This window comes from Hemitrygon akajei, chromosome 2 (genome assembly GCF_048418815.1).
Source record: "Hemitrygon akajei chromosome 2, sHemAka1.3, whole genome shotgun sequence".
Classification (NCBI taxonomy): Eukaryota; Metazoa; Chordata; class Chondrichthyes; order Myliobatiformes; family Dasyatidae; genus Hemitrygon; species Hemitrygon akajei.
In genome coordinates this window covers 164,468,770-164,480,674 of record NC_133125.1, presented here as the reverse complement: position 1 = coordinate 164,480,674, position 11,905 = coordinate 164,468,770, and the positions used below count along the sequence as shown (strand labels likewise).

At 45.2% G+C, this 11,905-nt stretch overlaps 1 protein-coding gene across 2 annotated transcripts in view; it reads left to right on the top strand.

The window, feature by feature from the left end:
* The first annotated feature begins 2,460 nt into the window (after nt 1-2,460).
* cchcr1 (coiled-coil alpha-helical rod protein 1) overlaps nt 2,461-11,905 on the top strand; it is a 48,724-nt gene continuing 39,279 nt past the window's right edge. Inside the window, exons 1-3 of one of the 2 annotated variants that reach the window (XM_073031542.1) lie at nt 2,461-2,704; nt 6,515-6,632; nt 8,405-8,801. In XM_073031542.1, coding sequence (XP_072887643.1) covers nt 2,647-2,704; nt 6,515-6,632; nt 8,405-8,801 — 573 coding nt within the window. In that variant the 5' untranslated portion in view covers nt 2,461-2,646. Of the gene's footprint in view, nt 2,705-6,514; nt 6,723-8,404; nt 8,802-11,905 lie in introns of both variants that reach the window. The other variant, XM_073031536.1, reaches the window with a different exon arrangement.

The window sequence follows — 11,905 nt, the reverse complement described above, 5'->3', positions numbered from 1 at the left end:
CATACCTTGACTTCATTCCATCCCCCTTGATTCAGTCCCTTTCATAGAAACATAGAAAATAGGTGCAGTAGGCCCTTCGGCCCTTCGAGCCTGCACCACCATTCAGTATGATCATGGCTGATCATCCAACTCAGAACTCTGTACCTGCTTTCTCTCCATACCCTCTGATCCCTTTAGCCACAAGGGCCATATCTAACTTCCTCTTAAATATAACCAATGAACCAGCCTCAACTGTTTCCTGTGGCAGAGAATTCCACAGATACACCACTCTCTGTGTGAAGAAGTTTTTCCTCATCTTGGTCCTAAAAGGCTTCCCCTTTATCCTTAAACTGTGACCCCTCGTTCTGGACTTCCCCAACATCGGAAACAATCTTCCTGCATCTAGCCTGTCCAATCCCTTTAGAATTTTATACGTTTCAATAAGATCCCCCCCTCAATCTTCTAAATTCCAGTGAGTATGAGCCTAGCCGATCCTTTCCACCTACATCCGTGACATTTCCCAAGCTCTCGATCTCCTCACTAACTTTCAATTCCATGGTCCTGACTGCCTCATTTTCACTATGGATGTCCAGTCCCTATACACTTCTATCCCTCATCAAGAAGGCCTTAAGGTTCCCTTCTTCCTCAATATAGCAGTTGACTATTGTCCCTCCACCCCCATCCTGGCAGAACTGATCCTCATCTCAACAATTTCTCCTTTGGTACCTCCCACTTTCTCCAGACTTACGGGATAGCCATGGGCACCTGCATGTGTCCCTACTATGCCTGGATGTTGGTTGCGTAGAATGGTCTATGTTCCAAGCCTTCCCTGGTAACGTGCCCCAACTCTTCCTCCTCTACATTGACGACTGCTATAGTGCTGCTTCATGCACCCGTGCTGAGCTTGTCGATTTCATTGACTTTGGCTCTAACTTCCATCCTGTCCTTAAAATCACTTGATCCATCACTGACACCTCCGTTCTCTTTCTCAATCTCTCTGTCTTCATCTCTGGAGACAAACTCCCAGGCTGAGGCTTTCCTTCCCAGGACTTAAAAACTGTCCTCCATCTTCACCTGCATTTCCTCCATTTCCCAGATATCTCCATCTTCCCATTGTCTTAACAGTGACAGAATTCTTCCTGTCCTTATCTACCACCCTATGAGTGTCTGCATCCAACACATCATTCTCTGCAACTTCTGCCATCTCTAATGGGATCCAACCATGAAACACATCTTTACCCCTCCCCCTTTTCTGCAGGGATCGTTCCCTCCATGATACCCTGTCCATTTGTCTCTCCCCACTAATCTCCTTCCTGGCAAGTGGCCAGAGTGCTACACCTGCCCATTCACCTCTTCCCCCACTTCCATTCAAGGACCCAAACAATCCTTCCATATGAAGGAACACTTCACCTGTGAATCTGCTGGGCTTGTCTATTGTATCTGACGCCCCAGGTGCACCCTGTCTGCATTGGCGAGGCCCGTTATAAATTGAGGGACCAGTTCATTGAGCACCTCCGCTCCCGTGCCAAAAGCGGAACTTCCCTGTGGCCCAAAATTTTAATTCTGAGTCCCATTCACAGTCTCACATGTTGGTCCATGGGCTCCTCTTGTGCCAGGATGGAATCCCCCTCAATGAGGAGGAGCAACACCTTATATTCCACCTGGGCAGCTTCCAACTTGATAGCACAAATATCAATTTTTTCTTCCGGTAAAAAAAAACCCTCCCCTTCCACTCTTCTTCTATTACCCTACTCTGGCCTGTTACATCTTCTCACCTGCCTATCACCTCCCCTTGGTGCCCCTCTGCCTTCCACTTTGCTCTCCTTTTAGATTCCTTTATCTTTCCCATCCACCTGGTTTCACCTATCACTTTCTTGCTCCCCTCCTTCACCGCCAACCTTCTTATTCTGTTGTCTCCCCCCTTCCTTTTCAGTCCTGAGCAAGGGTCTCGGTCCGAAACGTCATCTCTTGGTTCTATTCCACAGATGGTGTTCTGACCTGCTGAGTTGCCCCAGCACTTTGTGTATGTTGCTTCGGATTTCCATCATCTGCAGCGTTTGTGACCTTAATGATGGATGCCCTCTTTTGACACATCAAAGAAATTAATTTAGTCCTACATTTTATACACAATTAAAATTGGTTTTAAAAAAGATGCGTGAGGAACTAAACGGGGTCACGCCGCATCTGTGTGGGGGGGGGGAATGGACAGTCAACTTTTGCGTCAAGATCTTTCGCCAGGACTGATTAAGTTTATCGGGATCGTAAAGATAAAAGGGGAAGCTCAGTTGTCAAATATATAGATGTGCGCAGACGGGGAGGCTGTCATTCCGAGGACTGACAGCGCTCAGAGCGGGAATTGTGCCAGCACACGATGTTCAGGGGGACTGATAGATCGTGGCAGGCGTTCTCCAGCCGGACGGTAAAAAATGTAACAGCCGGGCGGAGTGTTTGTGGCGGTGGACGCGTGGGGTTGGCGGTTCTGCGAGCGGGAGGGACAGAGGGAGGGAGCGATGATAGTGAACGGAGGGGAGAAGCAAACCAAGTAATTCTTTGCTCCACGCTCCACCTCAGTAGGTGGCGGTACTGCACCGCTTGCCAACCGTCACTAAACATCACTGGAAGAAGAGCAACAACAAACCAAGTAACGGCAGCAGGACCGGGAGAGCGATGTCGGAGAGGCCGGGCAGTGGGCTGGAGCCACCGGCGGCTTTCGGGGGCAAAATCGGTACAAAATAAAGAGGAAAAAATGTCAAGAGAGTTGTGATGTAACTGGGATGGGGAGAGCCGATGTGGGGAATAACCTGCATGTCGCTGAGATTCCTGAACTAGTGGATGGGCAGGAGGATGGTACCAAGTGGGACTCTGGTACAGCGAGTGACATGCTGGTGTCAGTATATCCTTGGTACGGAGTAATCAGTGTATTCTCGGTGCGAAGTGACCGGTGTGGAGTTATCAGTGTATTCTTAGTGTAGAGTGATCAGAATCTCCCTGGTGCAGAGGGATTTGTATGGGGAGACACGCTCAAGTGTGGTTGGTTCAGAATTAGTGGATGTCAAAGTTAGGACACAAAACTATAGGTTATTTTTATAGGAGACAAGCCCAGTTGGTGTTGGGAAAATACTGTGAAATCATTATTATAGGGACACAGATTGTATTGATGTTAGAAGCAGTTGAGGCAAGACTTGGTGATGTAGTCGAGAAAGCTTTAGACCTCTGATGTACAACCATAAGACATAGGAGCAGAATTAAGCCATCAAATCTTCTCTGCCATTCGATCATGACAGATTTATTTTCCCTCTCAACACCATTCTGTCTTCTCCCCGTAACATTTGATGCTTTGACTATTCCAGAAGCTATCAACCTCTGCTTTGAATTACCTGATGACTGTCTCCACAGGCTTCTGTGAGTCACCACCCTCTGGCTAAAGAAATTCCTCCACATCTCTGTTCTAAAGGGATGCTCTTGTATTCTGATATGCCTCCTGGTCCTGGATTCATCCAATATTGGAAATATTCTGTTCATGTCCACATTTGATTACTAATTTAATTGGTTCAGCACAAAGTTGTGGGCCGAATGGTCTGCTTCTGTGCTGTACTGTTCTGTGTTCTAATACAGGAAACAGAGGGATGTTTTGACAAAGGGGCAAATTTCTAGCTCTGTAAAGAATTTCTGCAGTGCACATAGAGGTTTGCAACTTAGTGCAGGTTTATGATGTGCAGTAATACTGAGAAAATGTTGAGCTGTATGAGATTTGAGTTATCCCTATGGATAGCTATGGGCATAAAGATTTTTGAAATAGATATGCATTAATAACTAAGAGATTGCTTTGTGAGCTAGAAGTCTAAGTATTTGTCTATACAAATGGGTGACACAAATTAGGGGGCATCGTATGTGGTTTTACACATAGCAAATTGGATATGGAAAAGAGCAACACACACAAAATTCTGGAGCAACTCAGCAGACCAGGCAGTATCTGTGGTAGAAAATACAGTCAATGCTTTGGGCTGAGATCCTTTGGCAGGACTGCCGAAGGGTCTTGGCCTGAAATGTCGACTATACTCTTTTTCCATAGATGTGATCATGATGCTTTCTGCCAAACAGTCTGAGATCCTCCAGCATTTTGTGTGTGTTGCTTGGATTTCCAACATCTGCAGATTTTCTCTTGCTTGTGAATAGAATAGAGCAGGGCAAGATGGTGGCATGTTTGATTGCAGCGACTTCTATGGCATCAACCATGTGGACATTAAGAACTTAAGACACTGCAGGTCTATACCATCGGCGACTTGCTTGTTGGCAGAGAAACTAAAGGTGCTGGGCTCGGGGCAGATTTTGCTGCTGCCTGCGTCAGAGAGGCATCGGAGTAGTCGGTGTGCAGTCTGACACCAGTGAGCAGTGTGGTCGCTTTTCTTGAGATCACAAAACCCTGTTGAACACTGTTAAGCTGGAATGTTGTAAGTCGGATTCACTGATTTATGGACGGATGGCGGGGGAGCTGCAGGATGTTGGTCATCGTAAGGAAAAGGCCTCAAGCTGCGGTGTTGCCTGTTTAGGAGAGAGGCGTTGGTGCGGCATTGAAGCTGGAGTCGGTGCTGCTCCATAGGGATTGTTTGGCAGAAGACTGTCAACTGAACACTGCTGCAACATTCTTGGACGAAACATTTTTGTGTGTGACTATATTTCACTGATATCTTGTACATGCTTTGTGCTGTGTGTGTGAATGTTGTGTTTTGCACCTTGGTCCCAGAGTAATAGATAGATAGATAGATACTTTATTCATCCCCATGGGGAAATTCAACTTTTTTTTTTCCAATGTTCCATACACTTGTTGTAGCAAAACTAATTACATACAATACTTAACTCAGTAAAAAATATGATATGCATCTAAATCACTATCTCAAAAAGCATTAATAATAGCTTTTAAAAAGTTCTTAAGTCCTGGCGGTTGAATTGTAAAGCCTAATGGCATTGGGGAGTATTGACCTCTTCATCCTGTCTGAGGAGCATTGCATCGATAGTAACCTGTCGCTGAATCTGCTTCTCTGTCTCTGGATGGTGCTATGTAGAGGATGTTCAGAGTTTTCCATAATTGACCGTAGCCTACTCAGCGCCCTTCGCTCAGCTACCGATGTTAAACTCTCCAGTACTTTGCCCACGACAGAGCCCGCCTTCCTTACCAGCTTATTAAGACGTGAGGCGTCCCTCTTCTTAATGCTTCCTCCCCAACACGCCACCACAAAGAAGAGGGCGCTCTCCACAACTGACCTATAGAACATCTTCAGCATCTCACTACAGACATTGAATGACGTCAACCTTCTAAGGAAGTACAGTCGACTCTGTGCCTTCCTGCACAAGGCATCTGTGTTGGCAGTCCAGTCTAGCTTCTCATCTAACTGTACTCCCAGATACTTGTAGGTCTTAACCTGCTCCACACATTCTCCATTAATGATCACTGGCTCCATATGAGGCCTAGATCTCCTAAAGTCCACCACCATCTCCTTGGTCTTGGTGATATTGAGACGCAGGTAGTTTGAGTTGCACCATATCACAAAGTCCTGTATCAGTTTCCTATACTCCTCCTCCTGTCCATTCCTGACACACCCCACTATGGCCATGTCATCAGCGAACTTCTGCACATGGCAGGACTCCGAGTTATATTGGAAGTCTGATGTGTACAGGGTGAACAGGACCGGAGAGAGTACGGTTCCCTGCGGCGCTCCTGTGCTGCTGACCACCGTGTCAGACCTACAGTCTCCCAACCGCACATACTGAGGTCTATCTGTCAAGTAGTCCACTATCCAATCCACCATGTGAGAGTCTACTCCCATCTCCGTTAGTTTGTGCCTTAAGATCTTGGGCTGGATGGTGTTAAAGGCACTAGAGAAGTCAAGGAATGTAATCCTCACAGCACAACTGACCCCATCTAGGTGAGAGAGTGATTTGTGCAGCAAATACGTGATAGCATCCTCCACTCCCACCTCCTTATACGCAAACTGAAGAGGATCCTGGGCGTGCCTGGTTTGTGGCCTCAGATTCTGTATTATCAGCCGCTCCATGGTCTTCATCACGTTTTGTTTGGTTGCATTCATGGCTATATGGTTGAATGACAATTAAACCTGAACTTGCTGGTAGTGATAATCAGCAGTGAACCTCTTCAACATCAGTTGTACGATATGCATTACACAGTCAATACAACAAAATGGAAACAAGGTAAGGTCTAAGTAAAGCCATGGTAGTGTTAGGAGCTATGATCATGTTGTTCTACAGTTTGTAGGGAATTCAAGTACCGGTATATAGAGAAAGGCATGAAAGATTAAGTCCATTGCTGAAATGCAAATTTAGGAATAGTCTAACAGAAGAGTTAACAGCATTGTGTTTCAAGGAAGATCATTATAATGAAACTCAGGTTTAGAAGGAGAAAAACAATAAAAAGCTGATTATAGATGAATTATGTGAAGGCTCAGAGAAGGTTAAAGAGATTCTGCTCCACTGGTGATATGTCGCAGAGTGTCTTAAGTAAACCTGTTCTCGTCAACAGGGCCAGAGGACCTGATTCCACCATCACACTTCAGCAGTCGAACCCATGCCCCACCGCCGGTGGACACAAACCCCTGGGCTGCCCTGGCCAAGGCTACCAAAGACATCCTGGAACTGAGGCAAGAGAATGAATGTCTGAGGAGGGGGCAGAGGTCACCAAACAGGGTCTGTTGCAAATTTGAAAAGGAAAGGGTTTGCAATAGAGACAGGTACGTTGATGTACTAAGGAAGCTTGACAACCTCCAAGACGAAGCAAATCGCTTAAATGTCCCTCTGTCTACCATTCTAAACATTCAGTCTACCACTGGATACAGTGTGTGCTGTTACAAACTGCTTCCAGTTACTCACCAAAGCTCAGTACAGTGGATTCCAGTTAATTGGGACACATCGGGACCAATACATTTTGGCCCAATTAAGGGCTGCCCCAATTAGCTGAAATGTCATGGCAATAGTTAAAAAGGTATAAAAAAGACAAACTACCATTAAACTGAGTAACAAATTATTTATTTAAATGAAATACAGAACAAATTAAAGCACCACTAATACTACTGTATTTCTATAAAACTGTATGTTAGTTCCATTACAGTTATTGTCACTGGAGAAATTTATCCAGTGTAAATTGCAGTATAGGGTAAATTCAAGTATTTTCAGTTTTTTTCGTGGCATCTTGGCAAGGGTCTGAAATTTTTAAAAGTCAAAATTTAAAAAACAAATGGATTAAAAAAATCACTGTTTCTTGAATTGGTGTCTGTTGTCTGAAATGGATAATGTAACACAAGCACATACAACTAATGCTATTTTAAAAACTGTTTGCTCTAAACACAGTATAATGTCTAAAGGCCACATAAGTGCACACAGTTGATGCTAGTTAGAACTGTTCAGTAACATTCTCCTGTCCCAATAGTGTCCCAAATAAATGAAGGGAGTCCTGGCTATTTTCTCCAGTAGTGTTTGTTGTTTAAGTATTGTCCCAGATAAACAGCTGCCCTGGTTAACCGATGGCCCAAGTGCACTGGAATCTACTGTATTTCCAAACCCATGGGATCAAAGACACCAAGTGCTGAGGTCCATTCTGTCCCTGGTGTTGCAAAGTATGAGTCTGACCCGTTGCCACACAATGTCCCAGTCTGCTGGATAGCGCCACACTACCTATCCTCCGTTGAAAAGTTCTTCCAGATCATCGCCTTTGACCAGAAGTCCAAAAGGTAGTGGTCAGTACAGAAAGTCTTGCAGAAGGACTTGATGGACACAGTGTGGTGGTTCCTTGAACAGAAAGCATCAGCATTGGATCTCAACAACAGGCGCTAAGACCTTGCCTGGCTGGCAGTGAGAGGGGCCCTCCCAGTCTGGTCAGTGCTGCATGCCCAGAGCATCACCCCACTCTGTGCTGCCCCGAGGTGACGAGATGGTCGCTCACCTCTTTGCGGACTGTGGATTTGCTAAGTGGGTGCGGAGAAAGGTGTGAGGGCCTGTGTCACGTTTCAACCCGAGCATTTGCGTGACAGAGGACACTCTGATCTACGGGCTGTTCGCAGGGACGCATAGAAAGACGGGCATCAAGTGTTGTTGGGAGGTGACCATGCCCTTTAGTCTGCCAAAACTCGTTGGTTTTCCAGCACATTGAGATGTCCATGGAGGATTGCTGCTGACTGGCTGCAGGACTATGCTGAGGGACGCACTGAAGCTCAGTGTAGTGAGGTCAGTGGGGGAAGGCGTCTGGGTTTCTTCTGCTACTGGACAGGGAGGGTCCAGGTTGAGTGAAGAAGTCCCTCAATTATTGTAGTAGTGAATCACCACAAGGGACCACGTGAGTGGCACTGTTTAGTCCTTAAATTTTTTATTATGAATAAAGCTTATTTTGGTTAATTCTGTTGTCTACCAACCCGTACAGGTCGTCGGAACAGGAGAGATCACCCCCGAGCCACGAGCTGGCCAGACGGGCGGAGGAGAGGCGGGAGGCACCCCAGCTGGAGGCGGGGCTGCTGAGGGACAGGCTGGCGCAGCAGGTGGCCGCCGTAGCTGAGAAGGACCGTCTTCTCGCCTGCCTGGGTGAGCAGCTGGGAGAACTGAGGGCCGAGCTGCAGAGGCTGGGCGCAGCCCCACCACAGCATCGCCGCTGGGATGAGATGGAGGACCAGCGGCGAGAGTCTCAAGCAGTGCGGGAACGGGTCCGCTCTCCCCAGGGGGCCAGGAAGCAGCAGGGAGAGCCGACGGAGCTGAGGAGGAGGGCACAGGGAGGCGGCTCGGCCTGGCTGAGAGAAGAGACAAGCAGGGACAACCACTTGCAGGTCAGCAGGATGGTAGATGCTTGGCACCAACTCCCGGCAGTGCGATTGCTTCAAATTTCCTTTATCTTGATGGCTGAGATGAGCGGGTGAAGATTTAAATGCACCCAAAGGGGCAACTTCTTCACATGAGTGTGGTTCATGTACGGTATCTATAAATGGTATTCACCCCCCACCGCCCCGGAAGTTTTCATGTTTTGTTGTTTTACAACATTCAATCACAGTGGATTTTGGCTCTTTTCACACTGATCAACAGAAAAAAGACTTTTGTGTCAAAGTGAAAACAAATCTCTACAAAGTCATCTAATTTAATTACAAATATAAAACACAAACTAATTGATTACATAAATATTCACTCCCTTCAAGTCAGTATTTAGTAGATGTACCTTTGGCAGCAATTACAGCCTTGAGTCTGTGTGGATAGGTCTCCATTACCTTGCACATCTGGATACTGTAATTTTTCCCCATTCTTCTGTACAAAACTACTCAAGCTCTGTCAGATTGCATCAGATTCATGAATGTACAGCCATTTCAAGTTCAACCACAAATTCTCAGTTGAATTCTCTAGACTCTGACTTGCCCATTCCAGGACATTAATTTTTTTGTTTTTTTAAGACACTCTGGTGTAGGTTTGGCTTCATGCTTGGGGTCATTGCCTCGCTGGAAAGCAAATCTTCTCCCAAGTCACAGTTCTCTTGCAGACTGCATCAGGCCTTCCTCAGGGTTTCCCTGTATTTGCCCTCTACGTTCCAAGTCTATCAGGGCCTGCTGCAGTGAAGCATCCCCACAGCATGATGCAGCCAACCACCATGCTTCACAGTGGGGATGGTGTGTTTTTAGATTACATCAAACATAGTGTTTAGTCTGATGGCCAAAAAACCCAATTTTGGTTTCATCTGCCATAGAACCTTCTTCCAGCTGACTTCAGAGTCTCCCACATGCCTTCTAGCAAATTCTAGCTGAGATTTTATGTGAGTTTTTTTCAATCGTGTCTTTCATGTTGCCACTCTCCCTTACGACTTGTGAAGCACCTGGGCAAAGTCTCTCTTCATTTCAGCCACTGAAGCTTGTAACTCCTCCAGAGTTGTAATAGGTCTCTTGGTGGCCTCCCTCACTAGTCCCCTTCTTGCATGGTCACTCAGTTTTTGAGGACGGCCTGCTCTAGGCAAATTTATTCTTTCCAATTCTTGATGATTGCTTTAACTGTACTCCAAGGGATATTCAGTGACTTGGAAATTTTCTTATATTCATTCCCTGACTTCTGCTCTTCAATAACATTTTCGCAGAGTTGCTTGGAGTGTTCTTTTGATGACATAGTTTTTGCCAGGATACTGACTCACCAACAGTTGGACCTTCCAGATACAGGTGTATTTTTACTACAATCAATTGAAACACTTGACTGCCCACAGGTCTCCAAAAACAGATTTCCACTTAACTAATTATGTGACTTCTAAAACCATTTGGCAACTCCAGTGATGATTTGGTGTGTCATATTAAAGGGGAGTGATGTTGAATGCTTGGCCAATCAATTATTTTGTGTTTTATATTTGTAATTAATATAGATCACTTTGTAGAATCTGTTTTCACTTTGACAGGAAAGGGTCTTTTGTAATCAGTGTCAAAAAAGTCAAATTAAATCCTCTGTGATTCAATGTTGTAAAAAAATAAAACATGAAAATATCCGGGGGGGGGGGTGAATATTTTTTATAGGCACTGTATTTGATAATGGAAATAATTTTTAAATTTGTCTCTTGTTCTCTTCCAATTCAGCAAGAGGTTTCTCCAAACAAAGGAGGCCCTGGGCACATGTTCAAAATTGGAGAAAATTAGTTCATTAGAGTAATAGAAAGGATAAAATAAAATAAGAAAGAAAGAAAAATAGTTAATGAGGTCGTAAAGTAAACAAATTAAACCTAAAGAACCAAACACTGAGCAACTCAGTGCCGGAGGGAAGCACAAATGTATCTATCTCTCTCTTTCTCAACATCTCTCATAACATCTTTCTCCCCATCTCTCTCCATCTCTATCACTATCTCTCTATATATCGCGCCCTATATATACAGTATATTTCTCATATATCTCCCTAACTCTCTCTCTCTCTATCTCTCACCTCTCATCTCTATCTCTTAGCACCAGTCGCAACCCGTTTTAAGAGAAGCTTTCTCCTCACACAAGGAAATTGCCCCATTTTTATACCGTCCCTACCCTTTATCCTCGCACTTTCCCGTGGTGTAGAACCTGGTGGTATCTGCACCTGCACAATCGCCTTCCCTATCTCGGCAAGAGTGTTTTTCAATATTACCTACTCAAAGGGCAGTAAACCAGTCCTCAAAGCATTCACGGTGGAATGGTTCCCTTTTACTTTGAACATTCCCACTGTCCAGACCTACACCATTTTGTCTTATAAAACTCAATTTTCTATTATGCATTTCAGCACATGCCAAGAGGCAATTGAATTTAACTCCTTCCTTACATATTTTGAGCTGCCAGAGGAAGTGCTTGAGGCAGGTACAATAACATTTAAAAGACATATCGACAGGGACATGGATAGGAAAGGTTTACGGGGATATAGGCCTGTGAATGAGACTGGCTTAGATGAGCATCTTGGCTGGCATGAACATGTCTGACTGAAGGGTCTGTTTCCACTCTCTCAATCACTGATCTCAAACCTCCCACACCTACAGAGTCAGAGGGGTAAGGCTTGGCGCAGTGGTTAAACTGCTGGACTAGCTGGCAGAGCTGGATAGGATTGCAGTGCTTAAAATACTTTTGGCTAGGAAAGGGTTTACAAGATATGGGCAAATCGGATTAGTGTAGGTAGGCTTCTTGGTCAGCATGGATAAGTGGGCTGAAGGACCTCTTTCCATGCTGTATAACACTGTGAAGTGATCCAAGGAATGAGGTTCAATCAAAACATGAATAAAGAATTTAAACCCAATTCATAAACCAGAAAACATGGTTACTATAGATGGATACTGTGTGCTCCTCTGATGGGTTTCTGTTTCTTATGCCGCTTAACATCTAAGGCCATAAAAACTATCAGATTGTCACTAACGTCCTTCAGGTGGAAATCTACCATCTTTACCTGCTGGGAGCCCACAATATAG